We start from the raw sequence: 20968 nt of genomic DNA, 5'->3' as shown, positions 1-20968 counted from the left end.
AGGGGTCTGGAAAGAATGAAATTAAGAAAGAAAGAGAAGAGATAAACATTTTAGATTCCAATAGATGAAAGATACTGGAATTCACAGCAGGAAATAGGAGAAGGGGGAGCTTGCCAGCATCGGTAGAGACACATTCTGAAGCTGTCCCCAGAATCCAAAGCTGGAGGAATATTTGAGAGGGGAAGTGTCCATTTTTCCTGTACCAACAAAAAAAATATATCTCTTTCTCTTTTTCTTTTGCCTGCTTCTCAATCTCTCCAGTGATGAGGTCAAATTCATACAAAAGCTTTGGAAGGACAATAAGAAAAAAGTTTGCCTAGTTTCTGTTGTGATTCAGCCTGAGGCTCCTCAGGGACCGGCTGGAGCTCTGCCGGATCCATGCCCAGAGGAGGAGGACAGTGACCAGGAGGGGGAGGACCAGGCAGATGGGGGAGAGGAACATCAGGAAGAGGAGGAGGGAGAGCAGCCTGAAAACCCCGGGGGGGCCCTCTCCCCAGCTAGTAGCCTGGATTCATTGGATGAAGACGCACAGGCTATAATAGACATGAGGCAGAGACGTGCAGCTCAAAGAAGGGGCCAATTAGAAAGGTATTTCCATCCCTGAATTGGCAACAGCTGGTTTTGGGTGTGGTTCTCCTGAGCAGGGTTGAAAAGGCAGGCCTGCCCTTACAGTCTTGTGGAGAGTTATCAACTGGGAGTCCTGTGACTTTGCTTCGATTCTTGGCGTCTCTGATCTTGGCTTGTGGCCTAGAAGGCTGAAAGACTTGGGGGAAGCGTGGGTTTTATTATCTCCAGTGTTGTTTTTGCCAGCAAGAATCCTGTTTTATTGCCTGGCCTTCGTGAAACCTCTGTGAAGCTTCATCGTGTTCCTGTCTGTAAGAACAGTTTTTGTTACCTGTGTTTGCTTTCCAGTATATAAACTGCCTTTGCTTTTTACCAGTGTGTCTGACTACTCTTTTTGGTTGGTGTTGGCGTCTGGGGGGACCCAGACAGAACAGTTTCTAGAGTGTGGAGTTTTCTGACTGTACTTTCTCAGAAGATTGTTTTCAGAATTAGTCCAAAAGAAGTTACTGCATACCCTGAACCATTTGGAAAGATTTTTTTTTCCTTTGGGGAGCCAAGCCTCCAGAAGTAGAAATTCCCATCTTCTCCTTAATTGGGTTTTTAAATGGCAAGATTTTCTTCCAACTATTTTAACAGGCTGTCTTTATAACAAACAGAAGAATTATTTCATCAAAGGAGCTATGATGTAGCGATTACCTCGAATAACTGTTCTATTACGGGGGGAAGGAAAAGATTTTACTGCAAAGTGTACTGAGGATTACAGGCCAATCTTATAAAATATACCCACCACTGTTGCCAACTGAGAATAACATATCATAGACTGAATGAGGTGAACTCTAGCTTGCAATCATCGAAACGTTTTTTAATCCTCTTTTTTTCCCACCCTTCTCTTTCTCTTCTGTTGTTTATCTTCTGCTGAGTTTTTGGTTTTCAGCCATTTAAGAGTAGCATTTTTTTCTCCCTGTGCTCCGCTAAATGCTGTCCAGATTTTTGTGGTATATTATTATAGCACAATACTGTATTGTTGGAAGACAAGGGTTGTTCTGAGTCTCATCACTTAGGCAGTGTCGTCAGGATCTTGAGTCAAGCCTTCTCAGTCACTGCCCCCCTTCTTTTGAACAGTGTAACATCCTCCTGAAACTAAATGGACCCCTACTCTGTTAGCTTTCCCCAAAGCCATTAACACTTGGCTACTACCTCAGTAGGTCTTGGAGGGTTAAGCAATCCTTTTCAGTCTCTCCTCACATGGATGCTGTTGTGGTTGTCCCTCAGTGTGTGGGATGTTACTCATTCATTTATTTTATTATGATGTTTTGTTTTAGTTTTAATCTTATTACTGTAAGTGGCTCTGAGTCAGACATGCCTGGAATAGCATATAAGCCTAGTCAAATAAACAGTAATAAATGAATGTGTAGGAAGATGAAGAAAAGACACTGTTCTTTTGAGATGTGTTATTTTTGGGGGTAGGGCCATTTAATAACTATCACTATCATTATCATTATCAGAAACAATCAACTGAACTTTTAAAAAAGTGTCACAAATAGCACTGATTGGTGCTAATGGTTGATACGGGTTACTGCCAGCATCATCATTATTATTATTATAGATTCACCAAACCTGGAGATCATCATGCATAAAAATGGGAAGAATGGAAAGCAATACAATAATAATAATAATAATAATAATAATAATAATAATTATTATTATTATTATTGCACGTTGTGTTCTTATGCCTAATTTAATCACTACTACTATAACTACAACTACAACTACTACTACTATTACATTTATTTATTTTATTTATTGGATTTGTATGCCACCCCTCTTCGCAGACATTAGATAATGATATATATTACAGTGGTTACATTCAGTCTGGCAAAGGAATCTTCATGAGAAAAATGTATTTAATCATTCTCTTTTAATAGTGACAGTAACAGCATCTCCAATCATCTGGGAAATGTCTTATGGTTCCTTCAGCACGAACGCACTCAAAAGCTTGAAGAAGCAGATACTTTTCTCAGGAAAAAATGATTTAAACAGATGGCACAAGGGTATGAACAATGCATTGATAGTCTTCAGGGTTTTTTCTTTCTTTCTCCAAAGTAATGCTATGGCTACCATATACGGCTCCCACACCATGCTATGCTTAAAGGGGTGTGTGTGGACTCCAGAATGTTGCCAAAACTTTGTGTGGATTATCACTGTGTTCCTTCCTAGGATCATGTCTGAAATAACAACTTGAGAAGTTCAAAATCGCCAGGTATGGAATTAAATACTTTGTAAACCAACCAATTTCAGTGAGTAGGAAAATGTGCCACTCTCTGTTTGGCCATGCAATATGTAGCATATAAGATTTTAAAAGGTAATAGGCTGTTTGATTTCAGTACTGTACTTCTATTCCATTTATACCATTTATGTATTGGTTGATGATTTTATTGCCCATTTCCATTTTACTTCCAGAGCATCTCATCAGGGACCTATACGTATACAGTACAATATTGCCTCATACTAAAGATATTGGTAAGAAGGTAATCAGCCAATCAATCAAAATAGATTAATTTGTATACCTTCATTGAATGTTTACTAAAGATGGGGAAATTAGTGGAGAAATTTTGTGAAATGCAAGTGCTAGAAGGAAAGTAGGGAAATATATAGTCTGTAACAAATACAGTGGGTGCCTTTCACAGTTTATGTGGAAGTGAAAATTGGCTTTGTTAGGAGAGACATAAAAGTTTGTACAGAGAAGGGGGTATTTTAAAAGAATGTGTAATAAAACATGGAGTAAAAATGAATAGAATGTTGAGTACAATGGATTATATCCAAAACAGACCAATATGAAGGAAGGTAGAGGAAGGTGGTTTAGTCAGAAATAGAAAATGAACGAGCATTCAGTTTATATTTATATATGAAGGAACAGTATATAGATCAAGAGAAAATGGGAAAGTGAGAAAATTATGGTTGGACACAGTTGATAAATATCTCAAAAAAAGAAAAGACAAGAAAAACTGGATTATCCAAAGTGAGATCAGATATACTGGAGAAAGGATAAGGATTTATGCAGAAATTGTTTGATAAACATTGTTTTGAATGTTAATGATAGTGAAATGACTATATTACCTTTCTGGCTGCCCAGTCTTATGGAATAAGAAGTCTCCAATTAAACAGTGGGGATGCATTTCTGTTCAAAACATCACCCTTTCTTAAAACAGCAGTGCGTTTGACATTTGACTTTTGAGCAGGAGTGCAATATTTCCAGTATCCTTCTGTTAGTACCTATTTCCCTCTTGTAAAAGTTTGGTGTATCTGGCTAGAAACCAGGAGACTGTGAGTTCTAATCATTCTCTGGTCATGAAGCTAGCTATATAATCTTGGTCCAATCCCTCTCTGTCAATCCTAGGAAGCAAGCAATGGCAAAGCACTTTAAAAAGCTTGCAAAGAAAAATGCAGTGAAGTTTTCCAGGCAGTCACTAAGAGTCAATATTAACTCAAAAGCCCCCCTTCCTTCCCACAAACACTTGTAGATGCATGTTTTAAATAGATCAAAACTTCATCTTAAAGAAATATTTGAAGAAACTTGGTATAAATGTTGCTTTATGCGTATCTGTTTGGGAAGTCAGATGCTTTATTTGATGTCATGTAGATTTCCATTTCCAGAGATCATATAAACCATAATTGAAATTTGTTTATCCATACTATTTCTATTTAACTGTCAATGGTTCTATAGCCGCAGTCTATATTACCAGGTCTTGTAAATGAATTGGGCTTGCAAACAAATAGTCAGTTGATGGAATTACCAGCCATTCAACATTACATTGTTTGCAGGAGCTTGGTTTACATGTCACACAAAACATGGGCTTTGGTTTAGGGTGCTGTGTAAATGCAGCCACTATGGTTTACAAATTATGGTGTGTCGCATATTGTGATTTATGGGCCTAGTCAATTGTGCCTGTTCAACAAGCCATAATTTAAAATTGTGGCTTACGGTGATGTGTGAACCCAGACAGCCATACTATTCAGGCAAGTTGAGTAAAATTTGGTATGAGTCACTTGTTCTTCAATAAGTTTTATACCGATAAACTAATTGTTCATCTTAGAATAGAGATAAGTTTTATACTGATAGCTATGTTGGGGGGACATTTTTCTCTATTCCAGAATTATAAATGGTTACATTATATATATGTACATGCATATGCACCAAGACAAATTCCTTGTGTGTCCAGTCACACTTGGCCAATAAAGAATTCTATGTATATAAATCATCATTTTTTTTAAAAAAAAAAATCCCACACAATCTATAGAGTTAGGTTGTTAGCTGTATTTATAATATGATGGTTTTATGCTGCAAATCATTTTTACTGAAATTTTCTAAGTGGTACAAAAGCTATCCTAAAATATCAAACCCTGCTCACTCACTTTCTAATGTAAGATGAATTACTTGGTATAACTTGCCTAGGGTTGAATTATAAAAGCAGGCCATAATGACAGTTCCATTTTTGATTTACCAGGGAGGAGAAAATGTTGGAAGAATTGCTAACTCAGATTAGATGACTTGGGAACACTAAAAAGATTCTCATGGTCATTCCTTTGCTGCATTTGGAAGGACATGATTTGCTATTGGGCACAGAAAAGGAGAATGAAGCCTCGAGGGCTCACTGTCCAATTGTATTAGCATTTTGGCTAATATTATATTGAATCATGACATATATGAGAACTAGAATAGAGCACTGGTTAAGGCTTTGGTTTATGAATAGAAAAAAAATCAGGTTCTTGTCCTCTCTCAGCATTGGACATTGGACACTGGTGGACAGTGGGACAGTTTATCTCCTTCTGATCCAGTCCATCATATCTCCAAGATTGTTGCTGTGGGGAAAAGTTGGAGGAGAGAGCTCCTAGAGGAATATAAATGAATAAACATGTTTGCTGTCTTGCAGGAAAGTGTTTCCCAGTTGGTTGCCCTCCAGATGAATTGGATTACAGCTTCCATCACTCCTGGAGGCGGGAGAAGGCATTTGCAAGCAATTAAGCAATAAACCAAACCAAAACTATTTCTTTTATGGAGGCCCAGACAGGTTTTCACAAGATGACAGATGCTCAGCGTCTTGAAGTCTCCACGATCTGTAACCAAAGTGGCCAAAGTTCATAGCTACTTCATCCATGTTACCAACCACTGGATTAGTTGGAATTTGGTGTAATTGCCATTTTGCCATTCAGAGGGGGCATACTGAATGCCCTGAATGATAAAGCTGTGCTCCCAAGACAAGCTATCATAAAATATTGGCCTCTTTCTTCACTTTTCTAAATCTAAAATACCTTTATAACTAGTCCAGTGTTCATTTCATAGATAACTCATTCAACTTTCTGTTTGTGAAACAGTTGAAATGCAAAAACGTCTGATGCACAGGATTATGATTTTCATCACCTTTTCCCTGTGTGTGTTCCGGCTGTGGATGATGGGAGCAGACACCCCTATCCCTGAAGATTCCAGGATGGGTAAGTCTAATGGCAAATCTTTGGGAAAGGCAGATCAGCCTTCAAAAAGGTTTGGTGTGTAGAAAAGTGGCCTCATTTCCCATTGCCATCTTCATGGCTTTCTGTTAAGCCCCTGAAAGCCCCTGAATCATAAACATCAGGCTGTCAGAGAGGAAACCGGGCTGGCTTTGCAATATGGCACAGTAAATTAATCTGCGCTGTGAGACAGGATGGAGGTAGAAATTTTGGAGCTGAATGCCAAGAGTGAAAAGACATGACATTTTAAAAAGGGCTAACCAGGGCTGGCTTGGAGGAAGAGGCAGACTCCAGTCAGATCCCATTTTAGCCTTTAGGTTGCAGAGTGGCTCAGCTGGCTGGCACCAAAGATGTAGCTGGAAAGGCTTTTGCACATGAGGTTTTGGCAGGCAAAGCTTACCTCTATCTTGCAAGGGAAATGCATCATAGCCCTGTGTGGAAAAAGGAATAAGTCTGCTGGCTCGGAGAGCCCAAAGTCTGCACATTAACTTCCTTGAAGCCCTGCTTGCATTAACTTGGGAGGTTAGAAAGTTGCGCCAAAAGATTTCTATTGATCCACAACTTGTTATGTAGAGACACCCAGTGAATCACTCCAGCCGCCTTTAGTCATGAAACCACACCGAGTGCACACTCCAAGGAAGCACAAACTGAACAGCCCAGATAACGCACATATGCATACACACGCGTGCGCACACACACTTTTCACCTGTGTTCTTTGGTCTCAATATATCTCTCTGAGCATGGGACATCCCTTTGCCGGACACACATTTGGGAAGCATCCACAGAATTTCACCCAGGCGCCGCCTCCCGCCTCTCCATCTGCTCTATAGTGGGTGGTTTGCTATGACAAATAGAAAACTGTCTGCAGCTTCTCCTCTCCTCCCCTCCCTTCTCCTGTTTTGTTCCCCTCTCTCCCATGCTTTGGCTTTGGAGAGACAGCCCATCAAACAAATTCCAACGTTAAAAAAAAGCCTCAGACAACGCGTAAGAGCAATTCCGTTGGAAAAGAACAGCCCTAGTGCGGCGAGAATCCCTTTTTTCTCCTTCCCTTTTCTTTAGAAAGAAAAAAAAATACGCAGAAGCAAGTTTGACATTTCACTGCTTCGCTTAAGGATTTCCAGGAAAAGAGGAGAAAAGCCGCCGCTGCCGCGCTTCTTCGCAAAGCGTAAAAGCTCCATTCCATCTGGTCCGAGAAAGTCCTACCTTTCAGTCCCCAATTTCCGGGCGAGAAAACCCCCGCCGATCGGCTGCCTGTTGCGAAGGGAAAAAATTCCTCCGGCGCTGCCTGCAGGCGAGCAAGGGCTTATCCGAGTCCCGGACTCCTTTTGCCAACTTCTGAAGCGGCTCCCTTTCTGCCCTCCCGTTTCTCTCTCCCTCTCTCTCTTCCCCTCCCTGGGAGGGCGCTGGAGCCGTTTGAATGACCGCCCTGGCGACCTCTGGTTGCGCAATTTGAAGGCGGAGGCGAAAGCCGTTTCCAAAGCCTCCCCCCCCCCGGCAGGCATCGCCCCAGGGGCCAAAGAGAGCTCTTCCAGCAAAGGGCGGAGAGCGGGAGCGAGCCAGGAAACGCCGGAGAAGGCGAATTGGCATGTGGGCTGTGATCTCTTTTCTTAGATGCAGCCAGTGAGTCTTTGCGTGCAAGACATCTGAGCTCACGTGTGAATTGGACTCGTTTGGAGGAGGCAAGCTGTTTTTCTGTATATATCATGTCCCAATTCAGCACCACAACCATCATCACCACTGTTGTTGTTGTCGTCGTCATCATTATTATTTCTTGCACTGGGCAGAGGGGTTGGAGTAAAAGATGCCAAAGTTTTTGAAATTCTCCCATTGAGCCGTTTCTGATGCAAATTTCCCATTTCTCCTGACTTAAAAGCTACATCAGACTAGACAATAGGGAACAAAAACAAAAAACCGGGGGTGGGAGAGGACAAGAGAAGCGGCTGATAGCCAAGATATAGGAAATATTTAATTACAGGTCTTAAAATGGAATGTTAGGACTCAAATTTTGGAGATGGAGATGCTTTTTGTTTGCATTTTGATACAATTTTGGATATATAAAGTCCAGTCCTGTCTTCATCCTGAGATCTTTTCCATATGGATGAATTTTAGACGGTATATTAGAGTAAAAATTATGTTATTTCAGCGGTAGATAGTGACATTAGCAACCCGTATCAACCATTAGCACTAGTCAATGATATTTATGATGCATTTTTGAATATTCAGTTGACTGAGTTTCAGGTTTAATGAATAAAGTTAATAATAATAATAATAATAATAATAATAATAATAATAATAATAATAATAACAACAACAACAGTCTGCGGAGAGGGGTGGCATACAAATCTAATTAATAATAATAATAATAATAATAATAATAATAATAACAACAACAACAACAGTAGTAATAGTAGTATTACAGTACTTTCAATTCTTCCCATTTTTATGCATGATCTCCAGGCTTGGTGAATCTGTGTCATTCTTACACAATTATATAATCTTCACTTCTTATTTTCCTTTCTCCATTTTCAAAATGTGCAAAAATGGCATTCAGTGTTGAGATAATGCCTGGTGGATCCTTCTCCTTAGAAAGTCCCAATTTCTAGAGGGTCTGTTCCAAAGGTACGGCCAGTTTATGACTCCTGATTACTAGAATTGGTAATCTCTTTCCATTTCTACCCTGGGACTCAGCTGCCTTTTCCTAAAATCTATTTCTAATTCAGAAATACTGAAGAAGCAATTGAGAACTTGCTGGGGAAAGTGGAAGGTAAGAGGGCAGCCAGCAGCAAGGTGGGTAGATTCTGTTACAATAGTGATGATGCACTGTTGGAAGTCTTGAGGAGTAGGTTGGGGATTTCGCTATTTTGCTGTTAGGATTCATCTTTTGGGGGGGAAATGTCTGAAAATCTTTCTTGATAAAAAATGTTGCAACTTACATTTTGCTTTGGTGTGTGCATATAGTAAAGTACGAGACTTTTTGTCTTGAACACTACAGGTGTTGGTATATTGGTTGGTATATTGAGCTATTAACTTTATATGTCTATTCCAAAGGAATAGGTTTATGGCACACTGATTCTGCCTTCCTTAGCCTAGTAACTTTTCAACATTGGGAACATAGAGACAAACATTCCTGTGACAGACAGTGAGGTGCTATCACGAATAGTGTCACTTCAGTGGATCAACAGCAGACATAATTCAGAATGTGGCAAAAAAACAAGCAATCCACAAATCCTAGCAAACAAGCCACCCAAACTTTTCTGTTGTTAAAACAATTCTTTAAATTCATATCATCTGTTTTCCTCCATATGTTTATTTCTTTTTTAGTTGTGAAACATTAAATAAAACAAAACACAGAGAAGCATTAAAAATTGATTTAGTAGCAGTCTCCCCAACAGTTCCATTTCCTTTGTAGTGATTTATACAGCAATCTACCCCTAATTGCGGCAGTAGGCTGTCTCCATTACTGATATACCAGCATAATGATGGCTAGATGATATTATAAATCACCATAGAGGAAATGGACTTTGATTATATTACCTTTTACTTGCCTGTGAACATCCAGTCTCGGTTCCAAGCACGTGTGAACCATTTGGTAAGCACACATTAGTACGATCTGGAAGGTAAAAGTTATTTTAAAGATGAAAAGCCAGCCTGTCCTGGAATAATTGGTTTGAGGGAAGCAGGAGAATTATTTGGGAAGTTGGGAAGCAGATTGGCGTATGCAACTGTTTAAATTTCTTAAAATACACATTTGGCAATCCCCTTTGGTTTTTTATAACAAAAAGGCACAAAATAAATCTCAGAAATAAAAGAAATATAGGCACTCCATTCTTCATTTTATTCAAAGTAGTTTTCTTGGTCAAGGAGAGAGAAAACAATTTTTAACCAGCAGCAAACCCAATGAGAAACTAATTTCAGTAACTACAAGCAGTCCCATTTCTTTTTCCTTTCCCCTACATAATGCAAATATACTTGGAAGTTAATTTTAGGAAGGTTAAATGTTAGTCAATATATTACAATGATTTTACCAAGTACTGCAAATATACAGAGCAGTCTCCTCTTCCTTTCCCCCAGCCCTGTGGACTTCAGATGAACTGGAACTTAACTTTATTATAGCAGTCACTATGTTTCTAGGAATTCTGGGAATCGCAGATTAAACATCTGGAGGGCAACAGATTAGGGATCAAAGACAAAGAAAGGGTCTTGTGAACCTTTAAAAATCCTCATATTTATTGATGTACTTTTCTGAATAAGATTCTACTTCATTAGGTAAGGGGCACACAAGAAGTGAAATCATATGGGAAATAACCCAAGTAACAAAGGATAATGCATTTTAGAATGTAAGAGTGTAAATCCTAAACCGATTTATCAGGAATCAAAATAGATTATGCTCAAAGAGCATAATATATTTTATTGTTGAATAGGCATGCTTAAGAGTCGTACTGTAGATGTACAGTATTTACAACAATTTGCGGCGCTGTAACGTTTTTGTTCAAACCAAGCCTGATCCTGTCGCTAAGCAGTTGATGAACCCGGTTCATCCTCTTCGCAAGGATTTCGGGTCGGAAGCGGTCGCTGCCCCGTCCGCCCCGTCGCAACAACACCTTGACTTGCCAGCTTCAGAACCTGGCTGTCCCGCTTTCGCTTCTCCTTCCGCTGCTTGGAAAGGGGGATCCGCTCCTCCCGTTGGTCAGGCGGACGCCCGCCAACTCCGGATCTTTCAAGGGAGTTGTCAGTTGTGGGGCGGGCCAATTCATAGCTGCTTCTCCCGCAGGGGGACAACCGAAAGGGTTTGGAAATCAGGCGAAACGAGATCGATGCCCGCTGTGACTATTTTCCCCACCCAAATCCACGCGCCCACGCCCTTTTTAAAATAGGCTGAGCTCACCCAGCTTCTTAATGGGACTCCATAAAGGAAGGTTGAGCGAGTGGTGGGAAGGGTTGCTAGTGGGGCGTCCGTACTATTGGACTACTCCCGGATATCCCTATTCAGTGAAACGAGTTAACGCCTGACCTTTTTGTCGCTGCCTGATTCTTTCAGAGGAGGAACAACAGCTTTCGAAGTCCAGAGAGTCATTGAAGTTTTGACCTCTGGATCACCGCAAATGCTGATCATCGCTTGGCCGGTTTCTGAGCTACTTAATTTATAGCATCATTCAGCCATGTTATCGATCCAGAGACTATGTTCTTTACTATATTAGGTGGCTGGGAATGGTCTCCAGCTATTTTCTCACTGGAGATTTGTAGCATTTATAGGGTCCTGCCATGAGGAAACAAAGCCTGGCTAATTTTAGTCGTTTACTTTATAGCAATTCTGGCACCATCGCACCTGGCTATAAGGCCTGTTTTTATTACTATTACAGTAGGATGACACCATGAACTTTTCAGCTAATGAGGAAGTAGCCTGTCTTCATTACTAACCTATCAAAGAGATGGCTGGGTGTATAAAATGAAACAACTTACTAGTAACCTGAGGAAAATTAGATTACTATAACATTTGGGGCATGGAGGGAGAGTGTTCATAATTTTAGCAATTATTGATCACTGTTTTTTCCAGCCATAATTTAAAGGACTGATTAGTACACAGAATATTTTAATCCTATAAATGCTATAAGATTTTAAGATAGTTAGGCATAAATATTCCCTCAATGGACCAAAAGATAGGTCTGGGGCCCTCAGGTGAGGCAGTTCAAAGCAATCACTAAGTAAAATCTAATTTATCTAGATAGACTTTTGGATTATGAAAAGGAGGACCTATTAAGTTTTGATGTTGCAAATTTATGGTATGCCTTAAATATCAGTAAAATATGTTAAATTGTTTTGTTTACACTTTCTTCTTGCTGTTTAGTTCGACATAGCTTGGTAAGGTTAAAACAAGAGAGGAACGGGTTTGAACCCTTCAGACCACGTGATTCTATAGATTATGTAATTCCAGATAGGAAAACTCATTTGAAAAATAGTCTACGGATGATTCAAGATCGCAGCCCTAACTTGTTACTCCTAAGACAGTTCAGATAACTTTTATTTCAAGTTTCATTTTACTCTACATTTTAGTCTGGTTCATTTACAGGTTGTATAAAGTTGCTCTAAGAATTCAACCCAGAATTCTGCTATTCTATGTGATGTAAATACTGTACCCCTTTTCTGCCACACTGTGCTTCATTATTATAACTATGAAGCAGAAGCAAAAATTGGTCTAAATCCAGAGATATATTTTCTAGTGTGTATGTGGAAGAGGAAAGATTGCTAAAAACAGTTCTGTCAAAAGAAATTAAATTCTTTAACTAAGAAAATAGCTAGTTACCCCCAATGAAGCCCCTTTCACAGGTATTGGGATTCTCATAATTCCCATCCAACATAGACTCTGTTGTTACAGTCTGTCTGGGATAAAGGGATTGGCCAAACACATCTGAAGGACATCATGTTGGGAAAGTATGGTATAGGCTCAGCAAATAACTGATTCTATTAACCACTGAAATTTTGGTAACTTGTTTGGGGAGTTATGGTCATAGACCACTAAATCAATAAGTTCCTGGATTTGAAAATGTTCTACTTCTTCCCTCTACTATTTTCAGTGGGCAAGGAATAGCCAAAGTAAAAGAGGCAGTGACTTGTTCTCTATCCCATCTGCTGGAAGTGACATTTCTTGGTAGGCCTAGAAGGCTATATTTTTGGTTGACTGCTAGATTATGGAAGGTTAATGTGCATTGATGGGCTTGCTAGAGCTGTACATCAAACTGCATAAATTAGCAGCTCCATCCATCTTTATCTAATGTTCTGAGCTTATAATGTCACCTGATCTCAGGACCAAGTCTAATTCTGCCAGCAAAGAATTAGCTGGATTTTTTAAAAATGTGGGCCAATAGAAGAAGGCTGCCCAAGAAACAAAAGCACTGGCAGAGAAGGATATTCACTGGTTACTTATGTCAATAATTTGTAGTCAAGTTCTTTTTTAATGTATGGGAGGTGAGGGGTTTATACCTCAAGCCAATCATACTTAATTGAACCATAATTTACTGAACAGAGTTCATATAACATACTAAACCAGAAGCTACTTATGCTGGCTATATCCTTACAATACAATGAACCAAGAACATTTTCACCCAGTGTATTATGTGAACCAGCCTGGTTTTATGCAATCAATACAAAAGACAATTGTATTCCTTCACTCTAACAAAAAAGCAAAGTCTGGGCACAAGTATTGCCCTTCAAACTGATTTAGTCCAGTAGTAAATCTCCCTGGCTTTGGGGACAGTCCAAAAAAGAGAAACCACAACTGGAGGAGGTGGCCTTTGATAGAAAAGAAGCTCAGCAGATATTCCAATCAGTCAGAACCTAAATGGAGGTAAGGATTCTTATCCTGCAAGATCTGTGCCCTGATGCAAGATGGGGCAGTTCAAGTTCCAAGTTGTTTTCAAACTCTCTGAAAGGTCATTTGGAAAATCTGCCATCCTCCTCAGGTTTCTATGCAGTCTTTTCCCATCCCAACAACATTGCTTTATTGGCTGCCTGGTTATTTCCTAAGAAAATAAGTCACTAGGAATTGCCAGGCCTAGCACTTTTAGATTTTTCAGTGCCAGAAAATGTAGTTTTTTCTTATATTACTCCCAGTGAGCAAATATCCCAGGGCACATTCTCTCACTTTCTACCCACCACCCTCTCTCATGCTTTGAACGAGCATCCCCACCCTGGCACGCAGATGCCTGTCTGCCCACATGTCCTCTTTCCTTCCAGAACAATTTTTATGACGGTAATATATTTAAATATGAAGAAATACCATTTATTTCAGTTCCAAGTTGGAGAAATATTAATTCAGACTACTTTTCACCACAAATCACATGATGGAGTTTTCCCTCCTTTTAACAGCTTCTAACAAATATGCAGCTTTCTCTTACATTTTCTATTTTTCCTTTAATTCTACCTTTTTGATACAAGGAAATTCAGAGTGTCATACTCAGAAAAGAGAGTAATATTTCAAGGCGTTCATTATTCATAAACATAAATTTAATAGATATGGATGAGTTGGATATGTTTTGATTGGTATTGGAACTCCTTTGCAATTGGTATAGTACAGCAACACACACATCTACTAGTAGCAATAAAATAAAATAAAATAAATCCTCTTAAAAGAATTGCCTTTTCTTTGCTTCTGATTTATAGCATTAGCTATCACTGGATTGAGATATCAAACATGAAGATCAGCTTTCTCTTACTGCAAGAGATGAATTGCTTTGTAAAAAGCAATAAATAACTAGTGAGAAAATGGCCTAATTAGGAACAGATAATTAAAGACCTGTCCTTCAATGTTGTTATGCGCATTTCCTATTATCAAGTACAAGCTTACAAATGTAGAAACTTTGAATAAACATATATTTTACAAGTTCAACTTTACAAATTCCATTTTTTCAAATGGAATTTCTAAAGTCAAACATGTAAGATATTATGTTTATTCAGAGTTTAATTGTATCTGTACCAAATAGGGATGTCAATCTGTCAGACAGGCACTTCAATCATTTTCCTCTTTCCCCCTGTCCAATCTCAGGATTCACTCCTTTTCTAACCAAGCTGAGTGTTAGCTAAATTTAGTCTCCTTTTAAACTGAAGTGACCCTCTTGGTTCTGGAGACATGAAGAAAAGCAGGAAGAGGTCCCTTTGGCCCTGGAAGGAGGCCTTTCACACCTTTTAATAAAGTAATAAAATAATCCTATCCTATCCTATCTTATCCCAAGATAAGCTTAACTACTCAAACCAAGGGCCTATAATTTTCTGTAGGCCAGAAGCCTTCAGTTTGCAGAAAATAAAATAATCTTTCCTTATTTTTGTAATCTATGAGGATAAAACTATCCTGGGGGGCAGCTCAAATGCTTTCCCTTTTGTAGAGTCAACACTGAGAAGGTGGACTCAAAACCCAGCCACCCACCCTGCCTTAGTGCTGGAGAGGCTGAACCCGAAGGGGTGAAACAGAGGCCTGACCATACACTGGAGTTTTGGGGCAGGGAGGAAGAGGGAGACACTTCTTAAGACTTTCAAAGAGTCTTTAATTAGTTTTCTGTTCCCAGGATACATATGAGTCTCAGAAGGGTGGCCTAGAAATCGAATAAATAAATAATAAATATATATATATAGCCTTGTGGCTCCTCACTAGGGCGATAGAATTATTAAGGCCTACCAAGAACTGACTCCATATTGTCCGCCTCTCTGCTTTAAGTCGACTTGCAAGGCTCGGCCGCCGGTAGGAACCCCCCGAAATGGCTCTGAGCTCATCAGCGGGGCTCTGATTTCCTGCAGTTTCGGCTCTGGTCCCTCAAGGGGAATCTCGGTTTCCAGAGAGGGGCCGAAGCTGTGGTCTCCGAACGGCGTCGGTTACCATTCATTGCGAAGGGCGGGAAGGATTGCTTGCTTGCCTGCCGGCCCACTTCTGGGATATCCGAGCTTGTACAAAACTAAGTATTGGACGGCGGCGGGCCTGAAGATATCTACGACTAGGGTGCCGAGGGATGGGTCGAGGAGGTTGCCGGAAACCTTTTTCCTTGAGTATGCCTATCGCGATTCTCCGTGTAGTCAAGGCGGCGGGCTAAGTTGTGGAGGAGCCGAGACATAGGCTAGGCCGCAGCGCTTGACGAAAAAAGGCGGGAACAGATTCCTGAGGGGAGAATTCCCATGGCGCCAATGGTTTTTAAGCCGAAATGTTAACAGGCCTTGCCCAGCAGGGCCTGACCCTGAACTAGATGAAGAGCTATCCCGAATGCCAAACATAACCTATGGAAAACAAGGCCTTGCCATCCATACCAAGTGCCGCAGGCCGCGAAGGGCGATTGCAAAACAGTAACCGCCGCGAGAGCTAAAGTGACCGAGAAGCGTACTTTTCCAGGCGCTTCCTGACTTGCAAGGGACAACGTATTTTCCCGCGCCTCGGTGGCGCCTCTCACAGGAGGCCTGGGTTCTCCCGCGCTGTCCCTCTCTTCCCAAATCTTGCCGCCTAAGGGAGACAGTCGGCCTCCCGGGGAGTTCAAGTTCCCGTTCGAGTTTCTTGCCGTTTATGGCCCTTGCCAGGGCCTTAACACATCATGAACCATTTCGGTAGCATGGTGGGTCCGCGATTGCTGTCTCTCGGTCAGGGTGGGTTGGAAACGTTCGCTTTTACTAGAGAAAGCTTTATTGGACGTCAGCGTTTTAACGGGAACCCCGTTTCCTAAGCCGATAAAACGGCTCGCGTGAGGACGTCATTTTAGCTTTTTGAACGTGCGAGAAGCTTATTCCGCTTTTCCTTGCCTCACCCCAACGGACGCTTTGCTCTGGTTTGAATCCAGAGTCTCATTTTGAATTTGAGTTTGAAGTTTATTAAATTTATAGGCCGCCCAACTCCTGGCGGACTCTGGGCGGCGAACAACAGTAAAACAACAATACAACAGTTTAAAACATTTCCAATGTTGGAGACTCATCGAGGCCGGGTTTATCTCTGGTGGGAAAGACGGTTTATTTTAAGCGCCCATAATTGGCAGCCCTCGCTCCCCCTTCATGCTAATCGGCAACTATCCTTTCATCAATATTCCTTATTATTGTGATTCATTGTCCCCATAAATCCAGGTGGTTCCCATTAGGTTGCCTTGTCCCTTAAGCCACATCGCACACAACACTGCGGAGCGCTGCTTTGAAAACACGCCTCTGAATGAAAAGGTGGTTGGAAACTGCTAACATTTAATCGATCGACCTCATTTAATGGGCCCCGAAGGCGAAGATCACAGGGAAGGTGGTCGGGATTTTTTCTCTCAAGGGGTGATGATCGGTTACCATTCGGTCTTCTTTATTTTTAGAGTGAAATTAGAAAAAATAATAAGCGGCATTAACGTTTAATTAATTTGGAAAATCAAGTTAGGGCGACATCTTTATGATTTCCTCTAAATGTGGTTAGAGATTACTACGTCTTCCTCGATGGTAACCCAACTGGGCCGAGGAACTGAAATCTCTGGCTCTCAGTGGCCATTCCCGTCTCCGTCAAATGGTAGCAATCACGGACCCCAAAGCATCTGGTTTAAAGATTCAGACACAAGGGCTCGAATCAGCTGATTCCGCTGCGCGGAGCTATTAGAGAGGCGTCCAACCGCGCAAATGGTTATTCAGAACAGATCCAAGCCAGGTGTCGGGAATATTTCCTTATGAGAGGCCCTCCTTCCCCTCCTTGTTTCCCCAATTTATCATCTCGAAACCCCAAAGGGAAAAGTGGCGGGTAATAGACGTCTTCCGGTGCAGGTGAATATTTGGCTATTGCCGACCTTTACCGAGGCAGTTTAAGGACTTTGCCTCTCCCCGAGTTGCTCATTCTGGAAAATGAGCGCGCGTAAAGCTCACTACCTTGTCCCATCACTCTTCATCAACTTGAAGAGGGTCCATTTGGTGCGCTCCATTGTTTAAGGTGACATTTAAAAGAGAAAGGTAGATCGGAATTGGGACCACTTATTTATTTTCCCTTGACATTAAAAAAAGGGGTCGTTATGTGGGTGCTGGCGCTTCCCTCTTCGAGCGGTTCTACACCAAGAGATTTCAGCTCGCTTTTTTATTTCTACCTTTCCTTAGGGAAGAAACCTACTTGCCGCTCATTTGCCTTACCTAAAAAAGGAAGAAGACATCATACAGGCAAATCAGTTATTGAAATAGCCTTGGAAAGAGAACGGTTGAAGGTTGCAGGGCCTGCATTTTCCCGTCTTCCTAGCTTGAGTTTAATGAAGCTTCAACTCTATTCCTCTGGAAATTGGACCCCTGAACTGGACTGCAAATCGGTCAATAAGCAAACAAAGGCTCCGTTGCCAATGCGATTGCTGTAAGCAAAGGTGCGCGAAACGGATGGAAACGCCTTCTGGAGTTCTTAAATCATGGTGGAAATGGGCAGAAAGAAAATCTATACTTGTTCTTTGTCAACGCATTTCTGGACAAGGCACTATATATAGAGAAAAAGACATTGACCAACAGAATAAATGTTCTTTAGTTGTAAAATTGATCAGCTTATTTGCGAACCCTTAGCTCTTAATCTACACTTGATCCTGGACACCTAGTTGGGCGTGCAATTGAACACCTAATTTTTTTAGAGTCTTCCGACCTTCCTGCTCTCATAGAGAAGGGGAGATTCAGTAGACTTCTGTTGGACTCTGGGACATGGCTAGTTAACTAAAAGCGAGTGAAGATAAGACAAGAGGATCTCTTTGCTCTTCCGGTGATGGGTGGCTTATTAACATACTATAACCTCAACCCCCATCGTTTTTCCTCTAGGTCCAAACACACCCAGATTTCCAATCTTCCTAAATAGATCGAAAGGGCCGTTGTTTGTGGAAGCAGGACAGTGGGGTAGAAGAAGGCAGCGGTGGAACTCGCTAAGAAACGCAGCAAGGAAAGGCAATGCCCGGTGCAAAGACAAAGGCGTCGAAAGATGCGGGCTTCCGATTCCCCTTGAATGTCAAAAGCTGCTGAAGTTTTTGGTGGGCGTGGGCGGGCGTTACAGGATAAGAACAAGATAGAAGTTCTCCAACAGTAGCTTGCGGGATGCTGAAATAACTGCAACTCCAGTTATTCCTTTTTGTATTGGTCGTAACCCAGTCAGATTTCATCGACTTAAATAACTGGGACATGAAAGTGATCAGCAAATTTTAAGAAGGTAGTGGTTTAGACAGAGGAGCAGATGGGGAGAAATGAAAGCACATCTCGGGCAATCCAGAGAGCTTCCCAATTCGAAATATTTTTTCTTGGAAAAAGGATATGGCTTCGAAATGTATATTTAAGACTACTTTTATATGTACCTTTATATTTAAGATCGCTAATCACAAATTTTAAAAAACTGGTTTATGTTTCTTGCGTCCAAGCAGAGGCGTTTTTCAGGACTGAAAAGACAAGAGAATTAGGGCGACATTAAAAGTTGTTTTTATAAGGAGGGAGGGAGCTGGCGGAGGAGAGATGCAGCGAGATAATTATATTTTCACTTTCTTTATCGCTAATATATTCTCCCTGAAGAACCGCCTAAGCAAACACTTGCTTATCATTTTAACTACTACTTTAACGCATAATGAGAACGAATCCGGGATAAGCTATTCATGAATTCCATGCGCCTAATTAATTAAATGACACTAACAAAACGTGTTAGCGGGTGGTTCTCAGAAATTCAAGGCCGAAGAGTTGAGCTGTCTATCTGGGAAGGGGGAGAGCTTTGTTTGGGTATGTGGTTGGTGTGCTCTGGGCATTTGGGCAGGACAGGAGAAAAGGGAGCAAAACAGAATTAGGAATCAACCTTTGCCTCGAGATTAGAAGCCAACCGCGGAAATAAATATTATTTTCTGTCTCCGACTTCCCTCCAGACCTTCACTGGTTTTTTTCCCTTTCTGAAAGAAAATAAGTATTTTGAAATAAACCCCTCCTCAATTCTGGGACATTACTTCCAAGCCGCGCTTTTTCCGTTACAAAATTAGAAACGGCTGCGTTATCGAAGTAATATTCATCATATTTTAGTTTTGTTTTAAATCTCCGGGGGGGGGGGGGGGATTCCCTACCAAATTGATGCTATCGGACTGATAATCCCAGAACGGGATGTTCAGCTCAACAGCGTGAGAATTCATCAGATTGGGACATTTTGTAACTCTCCTTCTCCCCCGCGCAATTCTTTCGGAGGCTGAAGTTTGGCTGTGCCCTTCCAAAGCGGCCGTTCGCCTCCCATCGCGGAGCCCGTGGACTTCCACTTCAAGCCTGCGGATCCAAAAGGAAGCCCTGAATTGCCACCGCTCTGCTTTGCGAGGAAGGAAGGAAGGAAGGAAGGAAGGAAGGAAGGAAGGAAGGAAGGAGAGAAAGGAGCCCAATTTTTAAGACGCCCCCTTCCCAGAACTGGACGGATACACCGAACAGAGGCGCACCAGGATTTCCCAGCCCAGAGGAGATCCTTACAAGCAAACCACCGGGGGCTTCTGTCCCCCCACCCCACCCCGCAAGGACCTCTTGTCTCATCATCCCCGGCCCAGGCCCCGATCGATGGGGCGACTCACCGAAGCAAGAAAGCTGCAGGGCTCCGTTGTGGCCGCCGGTGTCCTGCAGCTTGAGGCTGCTGCTCGGGGGGCTTTTGCAAGAGCCGCGCTGCCCGTAGAGCGGCGGCGGCGGCTGCAAGTGGTACTTGCTAAAGGCGGCGGTGGTGGTGGTGGAAGCGGCGGCGGAGGCGGAGGCGGCGGCGGTCGGGAGCGCCGGGGGCTGCTGAACGCCGCTGCCGTCCAGAGATGGACATTCCGGCTGGCTATAGCGGCTCCGGCGCTTGGGGCTGCTGTTGCTGCTGCTGCCGCCGCCGCTGCTCCCACCCCCGCCGCCGCTGTCCCCGAAGCTTTGTCCTTTGGTGGCCAGGAAAGCCGAGCTGAATTTGTCGCCGCTGCCGGGGAATGCCCTAAAAGGCGAGGAGCCGTCGACACTGCCTTGCGAGGCGGCGGTGTAGAAGGAATCCATGGGAGCAGCCGACGGATCGCAGAACGACACGCAACTCTCAGCGTTCATGCCTAAAATTAAAAGGCCCCGGCAGCAGTGTCCTCATGCAACGCCAGTGAGCCTTTCTCTAGCTTCTCCCTCCCCCCTTTCCACCCTCCCCCTTGCCCCCCTCCCCGCACTCTCATGCACACACACACACTCACCGACATACGCAGCCACACACCCGCACACAGACGGCTGGGCTAGCCAGCACTAAGCAAAGTCAGATGTTCTCCGGAGCTGAGCAGATCCGTCCCACCATCTCCCCCTCTAGTAAAAGGGGCTCACCAAGAGGGGAGGGGGGAGGGAGCGATAGAGAGAGAAAGAGAGAGACAGACAGACATACAGACATACAGACAGACAGACATACAGACAGACAGACAGACAGACAGAGGCAGACAGACAGAGAGACAGACAGAAA

General features: G+C 42.2%; 1 protein-coding gene across 1 annotated transcript in view; it reads right to left on the bottom strand.

Moving 5' to 3' along the window:
* The window catches only part of ALX4 (ALX homeobox 4), a 77842-nt gene extending 57265 nt beyond the window's left edge, over positions 1–20577 (bottom strand). Inside the window, 3 exon segments of the mRNA XM_070734860.1 lie at positions 20085–20217; positions 20220–20283; positions 20345–20577. Of these exon segments, the coding sequence (XP_070590961.1) occupies positions 20085–20217; positions 20220–20283; positions 20345–20577 (430 nt within the window).
* Positions 20578–20968: the final 391 nt, after the last annotated feature.

Source organism: Erythrolamprus reginae, chromosome 1 (genome assembly GCF_031021105.1).
Source record: "Erythrolamprus reginae isolate rEryReg1 chromosome 1, rEryReg1.hap1, whole genome shotgun sequence".
Classification (NCBI taxonomy): Eukaryota; Metazoa; Chordata; class Lepidosauria; order Squamata; family Dipsadidae; genus Erythrolamprus; species Erythrolamprus reginae.
This window is presented reverse-complemented; position numbering and strand designations above follow the sequence as displayed.